General features: G+C 42.0%; 1 protein-coding gene and 1 long non-coding RNA gene across 16 annotated transcripts in view; both read right to left on the reverse strand.

Moving 5' to 3' along the window:
* Positions 1–21,796, reverse strand: part of LOC144981371 (NACHT, LRR and PYD domains-containing protein 12-like) — an 83,989-nt gene that overhangs the window by 49,554 nt on the left and 12,639 nt on the right. For 7 of the 13 annotated variants that reach the window (XR_013650515.1, XM_078934337.1, XM_078934363.1 and 4 more), the window contains exons 5-8: positions 14,178–14,227; positions 12,299–14,090; positions 9,984–10,160; positions 1,035–1,208 (exon numbers count right to left, since the gene is read on the reverse strand). Coding sequence is in view for 12 of the 13 variants with exons in the window: in XM_078934337.1 (XP_078790463.1) it covers positions 1,035–1,208; positions 9,984–10,160; positions 12,299–14,090; positions 14,178–14,227 (2,193 nt within the window). In the remaining variant the exon portion in view is untranslated. The remainder of the gene's footprint in view (positions 1–1,034; positions 1,209–9,983; positions 10,161–12,298; positions 14,091–14,177; positions 14,228–21,796) is intronic. The other 6 variants (XM_078934356.1, XM_078934359.1, XM_078934367.1 and 3 more) reach the window with 4 other exon arrangements.
* LOC144988128 (uncharacterized) lies at positions 17,414–20,605 on the reverse strand. Of its 3 annotated transcripts, XR_013651938.1 has the most exons (5): positions 20,082–20,601; positions 19,506–19,563; positions 19,296–19,357; positions 18,386–18,481; positions 17,414–17,895 (listed from the first exon to the last, which is right to left on the reverse strand). It is a non-coding gene; the product is annotated as an uncharacterized LOC144988128 (long non-coding RNA). The 3 variants fall into 3 exon arrangements; XR_013651937.1 differs by having other exon boundaries at positions 19,506–20,605; XR_013651939.1 differs by lacking the exon at positions 19,296–19,357 and having other exon boundaries at positions 19,506–20,589.

The raw sequence follows: 21,796 nt of genomic DNA on the forward strand, positions 1-21,796 counted from the left end.
TGAAGCTAGCCCTCACCATGCTGAAGACAACAGTGGATTCTGAACACATGCAGCTGGTTCCATCTGGAGGCCTGTATGGGGATGGGGATCTGATTTCTATCAATATAGAACTGTTTACATGTTTTTTCTACAAGGCAGAGCCCACAATCAGCTTGGAGGACTGGCCGCTTAAGTGATGGTCAAACATCAATGGGCCGCCTTGCACACAGGTACCTGGAGACAGCAGCACCATCAGTGCCTTGTGAGAGATGATTTTCCCTCTCTGGACATGTGGTTTAGAAAAATAGAGCTTCTCTCTCCTCTGAACAGATCAGGAGGCTTGTGTGTTTGAGGAACTGGCTCAGTGCAAAGAGCCAGAAAGCTGGGGGCAGCCACCCATTTGTTCCTGCAGTTCAGCAGAAAAGCAGAAAGCTAGTGCAGAACATGAAAGTCTTCTTTCACTTCCATTCTTGATGCTCTACCCACACAATTATTCTTTCATGTGGATTTGGACTTTATCTTTTTTTAAGTGACAATTATTCATTTGCAGTTGTAAATGAATCTGCAGTCATTTCTGGTTTTCAGTGACTGAATGATGCACTGACCAGAGAACACTTTATGTGTTTTTGTTGTACTAGTGACTTTCAAAGGAACTGTCTGTTGTAGATTCAATATTTAAAGATCTTTTCAAAGTAATTTCCTCAAACAAATTTGATGTAGAATCCTTTGAAGGGTTTACTGAAAATTGAAAGCTGAACACGAATTTAGACACTAACTTGAACTTTCTACAGGCCGATCTGTGAACATTTTTCTGACATGAAATGGATCGGTGTTCTAAAATAGGTTGGAGATACTGATTTACAAGATGCTGATTGAAACAGATCAGTTTCTATCAATCATCAGAACAATCAATTCAATTGATGAAGAAAATCTGAACCAATCACCAGATTGTTTCAAACACGGCTGTAGACAGAAAATCTTCCAGTAAAACATCAGAAAGTTCTTCACCTGATCCGTTTTTCTCATCCTTCAGGGAGTTCAGCTTCTTTACTGACCTCAGAGTCTGCAGTCTGCAGGCTGGACTCTCCAGAAAACCACACAGATGAAGAACTCCTGAATCCTGCAGGTTGTTCCAGCTCAGGTCCAGTTCTGTCAGATTAGACGGGTTTTTCTTCAAAGCTGAGAACAGAACTTCACAGCTGATCTTTGACATTCTGCAGCAGATCAACCTGCAATCAGACAGAAAAGTGTGTTCAGGAGCAGTGATGCAGCTGGAGGTCCAGGAACTTGGTCCATTCAGTCAGGTGGGACCCGCCCTGATGACAGACTGACAGATGACATTTTCACTGTTTGCTCATTTCTTTTGGATTTGGACCCAAAAACACGATCATGAATGAAAATGCAATAGATTAGAAATAACTTGAAATGAAATTAAAACAGATGAGGAATTGAAATATATATTAACAGGAAAAATATAATATATAAAAATATATAAAATAAAACATATACAAAATATATAATAAATATATAATTTTAAAAAAGTGCCACTCTCACCCTCCGTGGATGGTTTCTCCTCCAAGCTCGGGTACTCTACCAGAGGCTTGGGAGCTTGAGGGTCCTGCAGTATCTTAGCTGTTCCTAGCACTGTGCTTTTCTGGACTGAGGGGTTCAGCTTTACGATAACCCCTCCCACCCCCTGCACCAAACTGTAGAGGCGCTGACCAGCTCCTTCAGCACCAGACTGTTGCACCCATAGTGTAAGAAGGAGCGCTGCCGCAGGTCATTCCTCCCCACAGCCATCAGACAACACCGTGTCAAAGTGACAGAGTCCCAGGGGTGTTTTTCTTTCTTTTACTCATTGATTCATTTACTTTTTTTTGCAGTTTTTTCTGTTTTTACAACTGTACAATTTAAAAAAAAAAAAAAACAACATTTGACAACGGCGGGTTGCATAAGGAATCGAGCATTTGCAGTTGACCACATATTTTTTGTATATATTTTATTTATTTATTTATATTATTGTGATTATTATTATTATTATTATTATTATTATTATTATTAGTAGTAGTAGTAGTAGTAGCAGTAGTAGTAGTAGTAGTATTTAATATTTATTTATTTAATATGAATCTCATTTTCGATAATAATTTCAATAATAATTGTAATTATAATTTTTAAAAATTTAATATTCTCAATAATTAAATATGAATGTTATTTTTATGTCCTTTTTTGATGTTATATTATATAGATTATTTCTGAATGTCGTCTTTGCTGCCACAGATATATGAAATTTCCCAATTGTGGGATTAATAAAGTCATCATCTATCTATCTATCTATCTACAATCATGTGAATTTGTGTAACCAGTTGTGTTCAGAAAAAATTAAGACTGATTTTATTCCCACATATATAAGTGTAGCCAAAATGCAGATTAAAGCATTGACCACACGGATCTTATGTTCATCCCCGACTAGATGTTGTTGCTGGCACATATTAACCTAATCCTAACCTTTCTTCTGGGTCCCAGCTGCCTAGAATAAAGCACTGGCCGCACAGTTTTGGAAATGTATGAGCAAAAATGCACTTAATAATAATCATATCAACAATAAATGCACGTTTAGAAGATCATCTCACTCTATGCTGCAGCTGTCTTCGTTTACAACAGAACTCAATATTTCTTCTATAGTAGTTTCCAGTATTTTAGATCGTTCTATGCATGTCAATGTGATTTATTGCAGCAGAAATTGAACCGGATGTAAACGTTTGTTCTAACTGGATAAAGTTTCTCTGGTTCCATGTACACAGTTCAATTCTAATCTGATCTTTGATCCGGTCAAAGACATTCTGCAAAAGTAACTACAGCTAATGTTTAGATGTCAATAGTTCAACTGTGTATGTCAGAATATGTACAGTAATTTTGTTTTGTGCTCTCCACATAGCATTTCATGATTGCACAAAACAAGTGCAAGGAACTAGGTGGCTGGCGGCCAGTGATACTTGATGAGGACGGCTGTGATCTACAGACATTTATACATCGTCCAGTCAGAGCTGCTTGGCCGGCAATCCAACTCTGTTTGTAATGGTGTCTTCCCCGCCTGACAGACTGAAGCCGGACTGCCCAACTATTCCTGGCTGCAGTGTGCAGACAGAGGCGTGGCTTTATGTGGGCGGGGTTAACGCGTTGCGCTTCGCCCACTGAAAATACAATTTGCTTTTTTTCTCCTCTGTATTTCCTGCTTCTGCTCGGTGGACGAACACATCACCCTCTTCTTCCTCAGCGCGTTCACAGCTGCTGCAAGTCAATGATCAGGATGTGTCATGGTTTGGGTTTCATTGTATTGGTCCTGTCTGTATTTAAGTCTCGCCTTTGCCTTCCTCTTGTGCTGGTCTTTTAACGTCTCTTTCCTGACTGTCTTCTGCCATGTTTCCATGCTTAGGCCACAGTTAGTTTTGGTTTTGTTACCCTGCTCTGCATTGCCTTTGGTTAAGAATAAACCCCTTGCCCTGGAACTGTGTGCCTTCCGTCTCTGCATTGTGGGTCCTTCACGCTCACCAGCCCTCCCCACCTGACAGAATGGACCAGCCATACTTTTTCCTGGACCCAGCAAAGCAGGACATGCGATTACTGAAGGCACACTGTCTGGAAGCAGAGAGGACTAGGTCATACTGGGATTTTGACATGCTCCATTTCTCCGTTCCTACTAACAAGGGGAGCCGTCTTCCTGTTCCAGTGGTGGTCTCGGATGCACCCCGACCTGTCTCTGCTCCCAGGAGGGTGCCGAACGCACCCCATCCCAACCCTGAATTTAAGATGACAATCCTGGACTCCATGTCTGACCCGCCTGCCCTACATGGCCCAATCGGCCATGTACTCAACTGCATTACATTGCATTATATAGTGCATTTTATTTATAATGCACTTTTCATTAAATAAAACCTCAAAGTGCTCCAAGATATCAATAAAACTCAATTAAAAAGAAAGAATGTGCACATTTTAATACAAAACTATGTTAAAACTATAAAAGTAGAACTTAACGAGCAAAAAATAAAACTATCAGCAGTCATCGGCTTTTTTAAGTAAAAATGTCTTTAAGAGGGCTTTAAAAGAGTCCAGGGTCTGTCATGTTCTGAGATTGATAGGAAAGGAGTTCCAAAGCCTCGGTGCAGCAGAACAGAATGTCTCCCATCGTGCGGAGCCTGGTGGGGTGGACCTGAAGAAGGAGGCTGCCTGATGAACGGAGGGTACGGGTATGTTTCTGGGGAATGAGGAGTTCCTGGAGGTATGGTGGTACCTGACCGGACATGCATTTGTAGGTGATGATTAGAAGTTTATATTCAATCCGAGATGAAACAGGAAGCCAGTGCAGCGATTTCAGGATGGGGGTGATGTGCTCATATTTCCTGACTCCTTTCAGGATTCTGGCTGCACTGTTTTGGATGTACTGAAGTTTTTTTTTTTTTAACTTGTCCTGTCCAACAGCTAGGCAAACAGATGAGAGCTGAGGGCCTCTTGTGTTGGACATATTTTATTTTAACAAGAGGGGTTATTCATCTTAACCAATAAACCCCTTTTGTAATTGAGGCCAAACTTTATTAATTTCAATCATGTTTGAAAATCTTTGGTGTTGGACCGGACGGAAAAGGAAAGAGGGGAAGAAGAGAGAGGGACGTTAGAGAGAGGGGGGGTAGGAGGGTGATAATAGGAGGGGAAGGGGGGTAAGACCATGAAGCAGCATAGAGCAGACAGGTTTACTGGTTGTTTATCGTTACGGTACGGTTCAAATGTAGTACAAAAAGGGCGGGGCCTGTTCACACACACTCAAATATTATCAACACACCTGCTAGCCGCAAAAATGTCCACATGTCAACATGTACACAAAACAGTGTTCACGAACGCATACCTATGCCTTTAAACCAACTAGTGTGAAATCTTTCATTCATTCAATCATGCAAACTATTAGTGCAAAGGTGAGCTAACACCTGTGCTCAAGTGAGTGTTTATGTTCTTCTAAAATGGATGGTGGAATGTGAAAAGAAGGAGGAGGAGCGCCCAGCCACCCCCACACCCAGACCCCCGCCGCAGCAGCAGCGGCAGCCGGAATTCCCCCAACGCCACACGGGAACAGGCAGGGAACAACCGCCCCCCGGGCGACCAAGACCGCCACCCAGGCCAGGGCCAGCAGGACCGCCGCGAGGCCCCCAGAGCCAGAGAGCAGGGAGGCGCAGAGGGAAAGAGAGCACCGCCCCAGCCCAGTCAGGAAAGCAGCCCCCCGCCGCGCCGGAAGAGCCCAACGCAGGGCCCCACCGGAGAGGGACGCCCACAGCCCCAGACGAGCACCCCACCACCACCCAGGTGTTCCGGGCATCCCCCCGCCCCGACCCCAGGTACGAGCCAGGACCCCCCAAGGGAGACCCGCTCCGCACTCCAGGCAGCCACCCACCCGGCCCACGGTTGGTCCAGGTAGGAGCAAGGCAGGGGCCCGCCGCCCCCGCCCAGGAGGGGGGAACCCCGGGGAAAAAAGGGCGGCCCACAAGGGGTGTTATAAATATGGCCCGACCAGGCTCGGCCATGTTGGAAGTTTGGCGGGGCCCAGCGCCCAGGGGCAAGGACCAGGACCCACCCCCCAGGGACACGAACACCCTCGGCTCAGGTGTAATATGAACCCCCCCACCGCGCGGAGAGAGCCCCGCCGGGCCCAGGGAGCCGGCACCCAAGGGACACGGCCGCCATCGCCAAGGGGCCCGCACCCCCCACCAGGGAAGGGGTAGGGGACAGATGGACCCAGGTCCCACCTTCCTTGTAAAATGTGTGTGCGTGTATGGGTGTTTGAGAGGGTGTTTGTGTGCATGTGTGTGTGTTTATGTTTGAATGTATATATTGAAGGGGGAGGGGTGTGTGTACTAAGGGGGGGTGCAGTTAAAATTGGCGAGTAGGGCACTAAGGGGACATCTCCTGATTACTCACAGTGATGTCCCCTCACCCTCCACACCAAGGGGCCCTAAATGTCTAAGGTGCGGTTAAAATTGGCGGGTAGGGTGCCAGGAGGACATCTGCTGCTTGCTTGCAGTGATGTCCAAGCACCCCCCCTACCAAGGACCCTACATGTCTAAGGTGCAAATAAAACCGAAAGAGGGGGGGCCCACTCCATAGGAGGGGGGCCACTCCCAAGTAGCCCCCCCCCAAGGCGCATCGCAGGCTAGACCCCCCACCCCCTCCCCCTAATATGAGGTTATATAAGGAAGGGGGTAAGTTGGGGACAGCTGGTAGACTGTCCCCCGGTGGTCAAACAGCCGTCCCCCAGTACTCCCGTACTGAAGTTTTTTTATATTTTTGTTGGGAATGCCAGAAAAAAGGGAGTTGCAGTAGTCTAGCCTTGAGGAGATAAAGGCATGGAGAGGTGTTTCTGCGTCGGGAAGTGATAGAAGGGGCCGGAGTTTGGAGATGTCTTAGATTTTAGATTTCCGGTTCCGGGTTACAGCGCGGACGCTCGGGGCTCACGGCAGCTATACACCTATCTTCAAATGATTTAAAAACTAGATTTTCTCCAAAAAAGAGAGCTGACCATGGCCCCCAAGAAAGACCAGGAATACGAAGACCTTCAAACGATTCTTGAAGCTACGCTGTATCCTAAGCTAAGCTAGCTCCACTGATTGAACTCATGGAAGAGTTCCAAAGATTTCGGGCTCAAAATGAGCAATGAGAAAACCGGGTCGACATTCTGGAGAAAAGACTGGACGATGTGGAACAACAAGTAAGGATGAATAATGTAATTCTCACTGGAGTACCGATCAAACCTCGGGCAAAGCTAAATGCAGCTGGAGCTAGCACTGCTAATGCTAATAGCGCTAGCATCGCTACTAGTTCTGAAACGGAGAGCGGTGGAAAGACTCTGGATCACCAAGTGAAATAATTTCTCACGTCTAAAGGGATTTCCCTGGATCTCAACACCATCAAGACCTGCCACCCGCTCCCTAGGAGAAAGGAGACGGATAAACCAGCGATCCTCATCAAGTTTGTGAATCAAAAACACAAGCTGGCTCTGATGAATCAAGGTAAAAATCTGAAAGGATCTGCTGTTTATCTGAACGACCATCTGACCAGAAGGAATGCTGAAATCTCAAAACATGCCAGGCTTCTCAGGAAGCGTAAGCAGATTGAGAACACTTGGGTTATCGGCTGCAGGATCGGACCGGTCCAAGGTTCGCGTTATTAACCCCATGAAAGACGTTGAGAAGTGTTTGATCACGGTCGTCTGAACCAACATGAAGGAATAAATCAAAGAGTAAATAGTAAGTCCAGATTTTCTAAAATTGCCTTCCAGAGCACGACCAGCTGTTTTCATCTGGCGTAGTGCTGGTGTGTACAAAGGAGCAGAGCATTCAAAACTGACTTCACGTGTTCTGATAGGGGCATGAAGGTTGAAAAAACTGCTCAGGGATGCATTGTAATGTTCCACCAGTTCATCAGCAGTTTTGAGGTCAGGGCAGATAATCTGCTGGAGATCTGTAGCCATAGAAGTTGGATCAATTTGTTTCCAGTTTCGGAAGGACATTTGGCGCTTAGGTCTAATTTTTGGTAGTGGAAACACAAAGTCCATGGAGACCAGCTTGTGGTCAGACACTCCCAGATCATAGACCTGCAGGTTGTTTATAGGGCTGAATCAGTTATGACTAGATCTAGAGTGTGACCCCTGGTGTGTGTGGGTGTCTCCACATGCTGCTGGAGACCAAGACAGTCTAGCATGCTCAGAAATTCTGTTGCATAACGACTAGAGGGGTTATCAACATGAATATTTACATCACCAAAAATAACAATGTTGGTTGATATGGAGCAGAGTGATGTAGCTCGACAACTGGCCCGACCCACCATGCCGGACCTGCCTCGCCGGACAGCGCGGTCTCCCGGCTGTCCTCCGGACCCGCCTCGCTGGAAAGCGCAGCCTCCTGGCCTCCTCCGGACCTGCCTCGCCGGACAGAGCAGACTCCTGTCCGTCCTGCGGATTCACCTTCTCGGCGTCGCTGGTGTGCCCAGCCCAGCCTCCTTGGACTGTGTTGGCCGTCAACGTTTGTCCTCCAGGCCCCCTCCTCCTTGGTTGACTTTTGGAATCTCGGTGCGGTTCCTTGAGGGGGGAGTACTGTCATGGTTTGGGGTTCCTTGTATTGGTTTTTGCTTTCCATTATATCTGTCATGATTTGAGTTCTGTTTCCTGTTTTATTTTGAAAGGTTTACTGTTATGTCATGGTTTTGAGTTTTAATTCACTGGTTCCAATCTCACCTAATCATTGTCACCTGTGTTTTGTCAGTCCTGTCTGTATTTAAGTCTCGCCTCTGCCTTCCTCTTGTGCTGGTCTTTTAACGTCTCTTTCCTGACTGTCTTCTAACATGTTTCCATGCTTAGGCCACAGTTAGTTTTGGTTTTGTTAAGCCTTAAGAATTAAGGTTAAGAATAAACCCCTTGTCCTGGAACCGTGTGCCTTCCGTCTCTGCATTTTGGGTCCTTCATGCTCACCAGCCCCTCACTACCTGACAGGATGTGGTTCACGTTATCAATAAACCCTGGAGAAGATCACAGTCGCAGGCAAATCCAAGCAAGTATGAACTAAACGCGCCATTGTGGAAACGACTAGTGACAGAATGGCTTTAAAAGAGAACGACAAGAACCAACTCCTTCCTGGAAACCATTTTTAACTGTCCTTCACTCTTTCTTTGTTCTTTTAGTCTTCAAGCGGCTCATAATTGGTGATAATTATGCTGAGCGGGGGGCTGAGAGGGGCAATGAAAGCTGAATGGAATAGAATGGAATGGAATGGAATAGAGCGCCATGTGCAACAAAAGACAAGATGAGACAACATTAACACAAGCACCTACAGGAATGAGAGACACTGGAAAAAGAAGCTAAATCCATAACCACTTCACTTTAACTGATGATGTGAAAAGAGAATTTAGAGTCTGCAAGAAAACAATTCCATCTAGAACCGGATCAGAACCAACCTGGACCTGAAAACTGAGAGAATCTTCTCCTGAACAGAGCAGATCATTACTGACTGAAGAAACCAGCTCAGCTTCTCAAAGATGAGACACTTGGTGTTTCTGAATGTAAACCTTTACTGTGGGCGGGACTCAACGCGTTTAACTCCGCCCACGTAGAGGCACGCCTCGGTCTGCAGACTGCAGCCAGGAGCTTCTGGGACTGCCGCTGTCTACATTCATGACGATTTTGAGAAACTCAGGCTGCAGCATCTAATCTAGAAGATTCTGCTGGTGCCTTCCCATCATGTGGTGGCAGTTTTCTCTGTGACCGTAGCTCGAATGTTTCTTGACAGTCCCTCAGAAGGAGTCTAGATAAGCATTGGAGAGAACAGAAGATTGACAGATTCTGACACTCTGGACCACTAATCTCTGAGAGAGTGTTGCTGTGGTGCAGCGTGCTGATGCTAAAGTCATTCTCTTTATATTCTGCATTTAATCCTTTATCAAATATTGTTAATCTTATAACTTGAACCTGGTAGACTCTGGTCCTTGAAAATATTGTCTGACATTAAACTGATATGCAGCTACAGATCTACCTCTGCAGGTTTACTCAATTCTTTCATTTCTGCACCAAAACTCTCCTTTCTCTGATTTTCCTCCGTAGTGTCTGACTCAGACTTGTTTGTGCACGTGCAGGCTCACATGCTCTGCTGTTTCTGATTTGAACTTTGACGTCGGTCAGCTTTCAGGCAGGTTTGATCAGTAGTCAGTCAATAGTTTGAGTTCTTGTTTGTTTTCTGACTCTTTAAACTCATAAATCTGTCAAATGTTTCAACAGCTGAACCTTCTGTTGCCATGGAAACATCTTTGTTCTAAAGAAAATCTAAGCAGCTGTTTTATTCCACTGCAGACTCTTCAAAGAATCAAAGATGTTCAATTTCTGGAAAATCCAGAAAATCTTTGAATCCAAATCTTTCAGCTTCAGTGTAGAACTACAAATGTAGAAATGAACCAACCAGCAGCTTCAATGTTCTGACCTCAGAGTCTGCAGTCTGCAGTTTGGGCTCTCCAGTCCAGAACACAGAACCTCCATGGATGAATCCTCCAGGATGTTATTGGTCAGGTACAGTTCTGTCAGGTGGGACGGGTTGGACTTCAGAGCTGAGGCCACAATTTCCCAATGAGTCTCTGAGAGTTCACATCGTTCTGGAAGTCTTTGAAGAGAAAGAAAGACAGAAACAGGTGATCTATGATGAATTCAGGCTGTGATGAAGTTCCAGTTGGACATCTCTCTCTTCATCAGAGCTTCATCATGTACCAGTCCTCCTCATCAGTCTCTCTCAGACCTTCATCTTTCTTCCATCTGCAGCTGGAGGAGAGAAGGTGGAGCTCCATGGAGCTTCATGCTGCCCTCAGTCCGTCAGTGATCTGAGGTCTGAACTCCAAAGTTCACAGTAGAACAAAAGGATCACAGAGACTGACAGCTGTCACTCTGACCATAAGGATGAGGATGATGATGGTTGAATGTTGACAGTTTTTAAATGTTGGTTATGATCCAATTTTCAGAGAGTTTTCTGTTTTCATTTCCAAAATGATATTTTCATGTTTTCAGCTCTGAAGTTGTAAACAACAACAGTTCATCTTCCTGATCTGTTGCAGAACTTTGAATCCAGTTTCCTCCTCAGGTCCACGTCTGTCATGAACAGAACCACAGCAGCACCAACCTTCAGGCAGAACTTTCCAGAAGGTCTTCTTGGTAGAAAGGGGCTAAAGTGACTGTTTCTATGGAGGATCCAGAACCTGTGTAGGTTTACAAGTTACCTGTGATGGTAAGCTTCATTGTTCAGAGTCAGAGTCCTCCTCGACTATGACGAAGATGTCAGGTACCGTATTTTCATGACTATAAGGCACACTTCAAAGTCTTACATTTTCTCCAAACTGTAGGGGGTGCCCTATGAGGCGGTGCGCCTAATGTGTAGTTGGGGGACTTCAGCAGAGGAGTAGAAGAAGATGGCATGAGAACCAACTCAGTTTTTCTCCCACTGCTTTTTTCCACAATGAGTGTGTATGTGTGTGTGCTGAAATGTGTGTGTGCTGAAATGTGTGTGTACTGAGTGCTGCGCTTGTAACCATTTTCTAGTCTCTGCTCTGCGTTGTGTGATTTTGTGCACCCGCAGGAAGCCACGAGACACCGGAGAAACTTTCTTGGAGCGGTTTTCTTTATTTTCTGGTTGTGACAAAATATGGCATCAACACGTGCTGCACTCCGATAATGCCCCAAAACTAAAAATATAAACTTCAAATGAGCACCAACATTGCATACAGAGAACTAGATTGTCATCATGCTCACCTCTTCCAGATTGGACACAGCAAAAAGGGAAGAGAGGGGGGGGAGCATGAATTTATACCCAAGTCTGAAGGACCCTGATGGCATGCTAATCAATTGCCAGATATAAAATAAATTAAATAAAAAAATACAATTTTGTGTAATTATATAACACTTCTGTAAACCGGTTACACGCTCCCCTGTTTGCAAAAGGAAGGGCCAGACACTCAGCCAAGTGAGAGTGTGAGCCCACATTCAGTTTGTGTTACTCAGTTAGGGAGAACAGTAATTAAAGAAAAAGGTTTCCTCTAAAAAAAAACTGAGACTGGTTCTATTTTTAACCCGCTCTGGAGGCTCTGAGAGTCCATACAGGGTAGTGAACCCTGAAGGAAGATCTGCTGTCAGGCTGAATGGGATCTCCCCCGCGGTTAGAAACATCACAGCAGGAAGGGTTCAACGCTAGCATGCATGTTTTACCAGTATGTTGTGTTATTGTGCCTTAACACCCAGTGCGCCTTTTTTGTGTGTCATATACAAAAAAATTACCCATAACTGAGACCGCGCCCTATAACCCCGTGCGCCCTATGGTCGTGAAAATACGCTGAGTGAACAATTTCACAACTGTGTCTGATATAGAAGAACCTAAGAAATCAAATTTTTACTTCAGTTTCTTCTTTTAGTCGTCAAACTGTTTCATTCACGGATCAATAATCTATCTAGAAAGAAGATGATGAACAGAAGAAAGAACATTTTAGAAATGTGCTTCTAGAATGGCTGACATTGTGGAAATGAAAACATCCTTTAATTCTGGACCGTCTGCTTTGGGTTCAAACCTTTCAGAAGGTTCTGGATTGGATTTCATTTGGACAAATATGATCCTTCTTTGCTCTTTAGCTGAAAGATCACATGATCAAACTGATTTTCTTCTTTGATGTTTTTATTTCTAATCATTTTCAAACCTTTCATTCTTTGTAAATCAAACTGAACACTAATCTGATTTATCATCACAATCACTTCTGGACTCACCTGAACTTTCTGCAATTCCTCACAGCTGGGATCAGTCTCCGTTTACCCTCATTTGATGTCTTGTACTGGTTCACGTCCAGCTCATCCAGAACCTCCTCTGACATCTGCAGAGTGTAGGCCAGAGCTGAACAGTGGATCTCTGAGAGTTTCTTCTCTGATTTGTTCTCTGACTTCAGGAACTCTTGGATCTCCTGATGAACTGAGAGGTCCTTCATCTCCATCAGACAGTGATAGATGTTGATGCTTCTGTCTGGAGAGACTCCTTCACTGTTGATCTTCTTCAGGTTGTTGATGGCTCTCTGGATGGTTTCTAGATTCTTCTCTGTCTGACCCAGCAGGCCTCCTAAGAGTCTCTGGTTGGACTCCACAGAGAGACCATGAAGGAAGCGAACCAGCAGGTCCAGGTGTCCAGTTTGACTCTCCAGGGATTTCTCCATGACACTATTCAGAAACTCATCCAGGGATGGGTTCTTCATGTTGTTCTTCAGGAAGTCCTTAATGACCTCTACCTTCCTGTTGGAGTAACAGTGGAACATGTAGACTGCAGCCAGAAACTCCTGAACACTCAGATGAACAAAGCTGTAGACCGGTTTCTGGAAGATCCCACACTCTCTTCTGAAGATCTCAGTACAAACTCCAGAGTACACTGAGGCCTCTGTGACATCCAGACCACACTGCTGCAGGTCTTCTTGGTAGAACATGATGTTTCCTTTCTCCAGATGTTCAAATGCCAGCCTCCCCAGCTTCAGAAGAACTTCCCTGTCAGTCTCTGTCAGCTCTGGTGGACTTGTCTGATGTTCCTGCTGGTACTTGTTCTTCTTCCTCTTTGTCTGGACCATCAGGAAGTGGGAGTACATGTCAGTCAGGGTGGTGGGCAGCTCTCCTCTTTGCTCTGTGGTCAGCAGGTTCTCCAGAACCACAGCAGTGATCCAGCAGAAGACTGGAACTTCACACATGATGTAGAGGGACATGGAGCCCTTGATGTGGGAGATGATTCTGCTGGACAGCTCTTCATCTGGGAACCTCCTCCTGAAGTACTCCTCCTTCTGAGCATCATTGAAGCCTCGGACTTCTGTCAGTCTGTCCACACATGAAGGAGGGATCTGATTGGCTGCTGCAGGTCTGGAAGTGATCCAGACCAGAACGGAGGGCAGCAGACGTCCCTGGATGAGGTTAGTGAGCAGCACGTTGACTGAGGACTTGTGTGTGACATCAGACACCAGCGGACTGTTGTTGAAGTCCAGAGAAAGTCTGCTTTCATCCAGACCATCAAAGATGAACAGAAGTTTGCAGACAGACAGCTGTTCTGCTGGGATCTTCTGGAGTGTTGGATGGAACAGCTGGATCAGAGTGAGAAGACTGTGCTGCTCATCTCTGATCAAGTTCATCTCCCTGAAGGACAGAGGAACCACAGCACTGATGTCTTGGTTCTCCAAGCCCTCGGCCCAGTCCAGAGTGAACTTCTGCACTGAGAAGCTTTTTCCAGCTCCAGCAACTCCGCTGGTCAGAACCACTCTGATGGATCTGTGTTGGTCAGGGAAGACTTTAAAGATGTCTGGGTTCTTGATTGCAGTGTCATGGAGCTGGTTGGTCTTGGTGGTGGTCTCCAGCTGCATCACCTCATGTTGGGTGTGAGCCTCTGGTCTCAGTCCCTCTGTGATGTAGAGCTCAGTGTAGACCCTGTTGAGGAGCGTTTCTCTTCCTGCTCCTTCAGTTCCTTCAGCCACATGTTGACTTCTGCTCCTCAGACTGATCTGATGTTCTCCAAACATCTCCTGCAGACCAACATCTGCTGAAAGAGCAGAGAAAAAAGCTCCTTCATGAGTGTTCCACATGTTTCCAGAAGAATCCATCAGCAGATGATCAGGCTCTGACTCACCAGCTCTGGCTCTTTCTGCAGACTGGGGTCCGCTCCTCTTCTTCTCTCTGTGGACACCAAGGAGAAACGTTAGAGAACAACAATCAAAGCAGTCAGTGGGAAGTTCCAGACTAACTCTGATCATGGAGCAGATCCTCTCTGATCTTCAGACTCAGATATTGTGATCCAGAATGTGCTGAATGTGAGCAAATGTGTTTCCAGGTTAAACCAGAGCAGAGGGGAACTCTGCCTTCTGTCAATCTCTAAGTGACACCACTGTGGGAAAATCTAGTTTCAACTGTGCCTGAAAGAAAAACAAAATCATGACATTTCAGCACAATATCATTTTTGTTCCCTCTGCTACCTTCTATAGCGAGAACATTTATTTTTTGACTTATCCTTGATAAGTGTTTGGACCCTGCATCAGAAATGACTAATTAATAACAAGAGGAGAGATGTCTCCTACAAACTTCTACATAGAATCTATCCAACAAATCCGTACATGTTAAGATATGAGAAAAAAATTGACCCTAACTGTTCTCTATGTAAACACCCAGAACCAATCGGCCACCTATTTTGAAATGAAAATAAAAATGTTGGAAAGAATGTACACATTTTCATAATATTTGGTCATTTTTCATTTTCACAAATCAATTCATTTTCTTTATCACCACTGAAATAATTAAACAATTAGAATCATTACATCGATTAAAATCTTATCTACATACCATTTCTAATAGCTATAACAAAATGGCCATACATATTTATGAAAACTGTCTGTCTTTACAACATTTTTCTCCAACATTTTTGATGTTTAGCAATCTGTGCTGTAATATTTCTTTTGTAAAACATGCACCATCCCCTGGCATTCTCATTGTTATGACTATTGCTCCTGTCATGCACAAAGTTAATAAAAAATAAAGTTAATTAAAAAAAAATGTTGCCTTCAGTGTAAGTAGCTGAGAGCGTAGGCCTAGGGCGGCCTATGAGGGGCCGTATAAGACATTATTTATTCTGAACCATTCACATTCATACATTCTTGCTCTCACAGTCATATATACTCTCTTTCGCATACATATATTCTCTTACGCATCCATATATTCTCTCTCTCACATTCATACATTCTTGCTCTCACAGTCATATATACTCTCTTTCGCATACATATATTCTCTTACGCATCCATATATTCTCTCTCTCACATTCATACATTCTTGCTCTCACAGTCATATATACTCTCTTTCGCATGCATATATTCTCACTTGCACATCCATATATTCTCTCTCTCGCATGCATATATATTACTTTACACATACATACATTCTCACTCTCATTGTCACTCTTAAAAAAGAATGTATGTATGTGAAAGACAAGTATATATGAACGTGTGAGGAAGAGTTTATATGTGTGTGTGAGAGAGGAGTATGCATGAAACGGAAGTGAGTTTGCATGAAAAGGAAGGCACTTTGAATGAAAAGGAAGGCACTTTGAATGAAACGGAAGGCAGATGATTTCTCGTGCTCTGATTGGACGAGAGGCCGCCACCTCCCATTTTGAACAGACGCTAACACGAACCAATAAGAAGGCCATCGAAACCTTAAGAAATATTTTATCTTCACCTCAAGTGGTCAAAAATCTGTCTGCATCTCTAGAGACACAAAGGAATGTCTCAAATACCAATAATGGTAATAGAAGTGCCACCGAAACAGAAAATCCGTATCCACCTTATTCCTAGCCCCCATGAGCCTTTGCGTGAATTATGGGCGACACTTCCTGTAGACGCTGGAACACGCATTTACATTAAAACAAATTCCTCTTGTTTTTTTGATCCATAACTACATATAAATGTGGGAAAACCAGCTGTCATTTCTTAAAAAGGCAACGGTGAGGTGGAGATGAAATATTTGTTAAGGTTCCGATGGCTGCAGGACCCCCGTGGCTACTTCTTGCCGGTTCGTTTTTTTTAAAAAATAAACTTTATTAACAATATCTTGCACATACAAAATACCAAACACAAAACTCCACTGTGTGCAAAATACAATCTTCACGTTCGCCATGAGAATGAACAAAAAAACATAATTATAACCATGTAAAACAGGTTATGCAAAAAGAAAACAAAAATAATAAGGCAAAGGAATCTGTTAAAGTTTCAGGAGAGACCATGTTTCAACTGTTCTGACAGCTTTTTTGTTAGTGGAAGATTTAATACTGTTCACATACAAAACCATTTCTTTCTGAAAAACATAAAACACGTTTTTTTTGTTGGCATATTTACACTTGTGTATAAAGTATTTAGCCATAATTATAAGTAAATTAACTACATATATTTTTTCTGCATTAAGTCTTTCTTGTGTAAAATATCCAAAAATAATAGATTATAGATAAAATAATCTATAATCTTCACATAGATGAGTTCTTATAAAATGTATCACATCTTTCCAAAATAGTTGAGTGAAAGAGCAAAACCAAAAAAGATGAGGCACAGTTTCTGGTGAGGAATGACAGAATGAACAGTTTATGTCCAGATCTTTTTTAAACTTAGTAAAGAAATGTTTCACTGGATAAAATTTGTGAAGAATTTTGAAAGAAATTTCTCTGATTTTATTGGTGATGAAATACTTTTGTGGCAGGGTCCAAACCTTTTCCCACTGAATTCTACATCCAAAGCTGTTCCAGTATGAGATAACATACGGTTTTGTGGCAATCTCATTTTGAAACAGAGAACAGATACTTTGATTATTCCTGCTAGCTGAAAAACATACCTTTCCACACCACAAGTCTGTTAATTTGGGATTTCTTGCTGGTTCATGTTAGCGTCTGCACTGTAATCCCTAGCGAGTTGACTGAACTTAAAAATTATTGTGTAACAGATTACGCAACAGTTAAGTTATATTATTAAAACTTTTAAGTTAACATTTATTAAAATTCATATTGTCAGTTGGCTTACATTTGTATTATTTCATATAAAAAATATTAAGATTCCTCAACTTATAAAAGAGAGATTATTTACTTAAAGTTTTTAATATTTTCCAACTAAAAAACGCTTTAACTAACTATATTTTTATATTACTCAACTCATAAAATATGTAAAATTCACTCAAATGCTTTATAAATTCTTTAACTCATTAAATGTGTAGCATTGAAAATATTTAAAATTCTTCAGCTTAAAATGTATTCTAAACAGAGATATTGATACTGCCCCACTACATTTTAAAGGCTAACATTGATAAAAACCAACAAAAGTGAAGGCCACACAATAGTGATTGCTTAATACACTTTTTTTAATTGCTCTTTAAAAAAAAAAGCACAAATATCAAGAGGATGAAGAAACAATAAGTGCAATAAAACTGCATTATAAGAGTGCCACACAACATATTGACAAAAAGAGTTGGTTTTGTATTTTACGGCAGAAAAAGCAAATGATCACAACAAAACACATTAGTTACATAACACTTAAACCAACAAATAGTCCATTCTGGAAGACTCACTCAACGAAACATTCTTCAGCGTCAATAAATGTCCTTTCAGTGGTTTGCTGTCCTCAAGGCTCAAGACAGCATTCTGAATAAATATGAAGGCAAGTTCAAGTTTTTTGGGGTGCTGTAGGTCCAGAGCATAGATATCCCCGAAGAGTTAGAAGAGATTAGTCAGCCAGATGTGTGGGACCACTGACGGCAGCATCAGGAGCATCACCACGACAACTGAGAAGATACCCACAGCAGTGTCTGTGAGGTCTGGTATTCTGGAAAATACAAAACAAAAAACACAGATGAGTTCGGACCCTCAAAGATATTCATCACACTAATGTCCAAAACTGACATTCCTGCCACCTGTCAATAGGAATCTTTTCATGCTAACATTCTGTTAGCTTTTAATCAACTGGCTATGATGTTTTAAGGACCAACTCCAATTAAAATTGTGTTTTTAAAAAGTTCTTTAGCATTTTTCTGAAGGAGGACATTTATAAAATAATTTAAGACTAAAGCTTCATTTTTCTTTATTCAAATAATGATGGATCAGGAGCAGAAAAAGGTAAACGAAACTCCACTCCTTCCAATCAGGAGTCCCTGATGTTCGCCTTTCATCTTCCGTCTCATTTTTAAAACCATTTAAAAATATCACTCAGTTTACAAACTACAAACAATTGCCCTATTTATTATGTCACTCAATAAAATCTCAATCAATATTAAAGGATTAGAGAAAACCATTGACAGGGAGTCGTGTGCACTTACTGTACAGGTCTTGAAGAAGTTGGAGGCATCTTCATGCAGATAAACAGGAAGTGCAAGGAGGACAAGTGCCCGTCTCATGTTCACGTCACGCTGGTCCTAAAAGAATAAAAAGAAATATCCATTACCTTTGAAGCAAATGCAGAGCAAACACTTCCAATATTTATTTAAGGAACTTTAAGAAATAATAAAATGATACCTTTTCTAGATGTCTATTTCTAGTAAGAGGACAATACAGTGTTTATGTCATGATCCACTTCAGGTCAAAGACCCAAAGTCATTTTTAAGGCAAGTTACACCTTGGCTTCTTACAGCTGTTTACAAATGATTTGTTATCCGTTTTTGAATTAGAAATACATTAGAAATTCACCTGAAGGTCATAAATCCTAACCAAGCTGGCCAGTTCCTGTCTGTTTTGGTGGACTTAGTCTCAGAAAAAGGCAGCTTTAAGTTACACAAACATGTAAAAACTGCACAATTTCCTCTGACTGCATCTACTCTACATAAATCCATTTCAGATCTTGACAGATGAGTTTTCATGGTTTCAAATGATGGAATGGTGCTAATGCAACATCATTTTATTATTGTAATATACTGTCATAAAGACATGACAATATTCCAAAGTGTCTCCACATACATGGCAGTGGAAACACTTTGGAATATTGGCTATGTAGTACTGCAGTATTATATGTAGTACTGCATAGTGCCAAAGTAACAGAACACAACTTGCACCTCCATTCCATTGTGCCACCTTCAGCCTGCAATCTAAATATGTTTAGTTAAATTGTAAATAATTTCAGCTCTATTTAGACCTTTGGCTAGTTAAAATGTGCATAAATGTTTCCATGCTGCCGTATAAATCTAATAATGGTAATAGTTCAGGATGAATGTATTAAATAAGTATAAAACTCACCTACTGACACCTCTTTTCTGGTGAAATGGTGACTTTCTGGTGAACTTTCTGAAGTTCAGTATCTGAAAAAGTCCAAAAGAGATTTTTCAATGTTAAAAAATGTTTCAATTATATTCTGATCAAAAAACATTTATTGCACTACACAACCTATTGCATTTTTTGTTTTTTTAAAATAGCTCTAGACAAATAACTGATCAGGAGACAAGTTACCTGGCTGGCCTTGGCGTCTACCTGGAGGTGAAACACTGAACACTCTGTAGTTCGGTACCTGAACACAACACGAGCACGTTGATTAATTTATTTTTACAAAAACCTTTTTTATAACGGAGATCAGTGATTTATAAAAGCTTAAAGCTGCATTCAAAACCCAATGCTTCCATGTAGCAACCAGGCTTAAAACTTTTGGCGGTAGCTCCTCCCACACAACCGTTAGAGGCTTTGAGTGACATTTTTGGACAAATGTCCAGCAGCAAACTTTAGCCACAGACAGAGGCCTCCAACGCGAATTTCACACGCGGATCATGTTTAGTGTGATTGCAGCATAACAGCTCATTTCTACCTCTGAAAAAAAAAAACCTCATCACTGTCGTAACTTACGGGCAGAAATGCATTTTGGGTTTGGCTCGCCATACGTCTGCTATGACAAACTAATCATGTATACATTTCCACATTAATCTCTAAAACAATCATAACACACATATGTTTAAACAACAGTAAACCACATTTACGGTAGTATAAGAGCATTTTTAAAGCATTCATTCAAAATAAACCATGAACGATACTTACCAAATTAAATCAGGGCTGAAGACAAGACGGCACCATCAGCGATGAGGCGGATGAAAAAAAAACCCGAGGTTGGGGCGTCTTGAAGCGGGACGAAATCGCAACGCTTTGCAGAAAAATAAAATGCTCGACTTTCAATTTCAAACGTCGCATACTCGCATTCGGCAAATCCAACATGGCCACCTGAGCTAACGTAGAGAAAACGAAAGACCCTCCCACCAGTACGTGATGACGTCATGACGCTACTTCAGGGATCTTAAAATTTTTGAGTGCTAGATACAAATAAGCTTTAAAATATTTAGCACTGTTAAGTTAAATTTGAAAAAATCTTGATAGAGCTTAATACTTTATAGTTGAATCAACTACAAAATGACATTTAAGTTGTGTAACCTTAATAGTTATGAGTCAGTACAAGTGATAGGGTTTAGAGTGTGTTCAAAATGGGAGGTGGCGGCCTCTCGTCCAATCAGAGCACGAGAAATCATCTGCCTTCCGTTTCATTCAAAATGCCTTCCTTTTCATTCAAAGTGCCTTCCTTTTCATGCAAACTCACTTCCGTTTCATGCATACTCCTCTCTCACTCACACATATAAACTCTTCCTCACACGTTCATATATACTTGTCTTTCACATACATACATTCTTTTTTAAGAGTGACAATGAGAGTGAGAATGTATGTATGTGTAAAGTAATATATATGCATGCGAGAGAGAGAATATATGGATGTGCAAGTGAGAATATATGCATGCGAAAGAGAGTATATATGACTGTGAGAGCAAGAATGTATGAATGTGAGAGAGAGAATATATGGATGCGTAAGAGAATATATGTATGCGAAAGAGAGTATATATGACTGTGAGAGCAAGAATGTATGAATGTGAGAGAGAGAATATATGGATGCGTAAGAGAATATATGTATGCGAAAGAGAGTATATATGACTGTGAGAGCAAGAATGTATGAATGTGAGAGAGAGAATATATGGATGCGTAAGAGAATATATGTATGCGAAAGAGAGTATATATGACTGTGAGAGCAAGAATGTATGAATGTGAATGGTTCAGAATAAATAATGTCTTATACGGCCCCTCATAGCGGCCCTGTTGCTTCTGGTACGGCAGGTGCCTCTGCTTACAGGTCCTGGTGCTTGTGATTAGGGAATCACCTGACCATTAACGTGAGACACCGACTCCGGGGACAAAGTCTTGCTGGGAGGAGACGTCGCTCTGTTCCGGATCTGTGACCTCCCCCAATAAAGCTTCATTTTACCCCGTTTTAAACTTTCCTGGGATTTTTAGAACTGTTCCCATATGTTTTTAGTATTTAAACTTCACCTCAGTGAATATTCATGTTTTATAGTAAATAATTTGTTGTTGTGGTAAAGCACAGGTCCTCTTTGGTGTCATGTGTGCTCTCACTTCATCCTTCTAGCCCTGGAATATTCTAATCTTTTTTTTTCCCCCCTCATTCTACATTCAAACCTCCTACAGTTCTTACAAATAGACCACAATGCATCTGAACATTTTTTGCAAAGAAAATGTTTTTAAATGTATTTTGATCAAATATAAATGTTTTCGTCTTAAGAACAGTGCAATCATAAATAGTCATCACAAAACGATCCTATAATGTTTTCAATTCTTGAAATCGGTGATATTCACCATTTAAAATAAAAAAGTATTTAGTATTCAATATTTTTAGTAGTTAGAGATTAGGGCTGGAAT

Source organism: Oryzias latipes, chromosome 2 (assembly GCF_053564925.1).
Source record: "Oryzias latipes strain Hd-rR chromosome 2, Olatipes_Hd-rR_3.1".
In the NCBI taxonomy this organism is placed as follows: Eukaryota; Metazoa; Chordata; class Actinopteri; order Beloniformes; family Adrianichthyidae; genus Oryzias; species Oryzias latipes.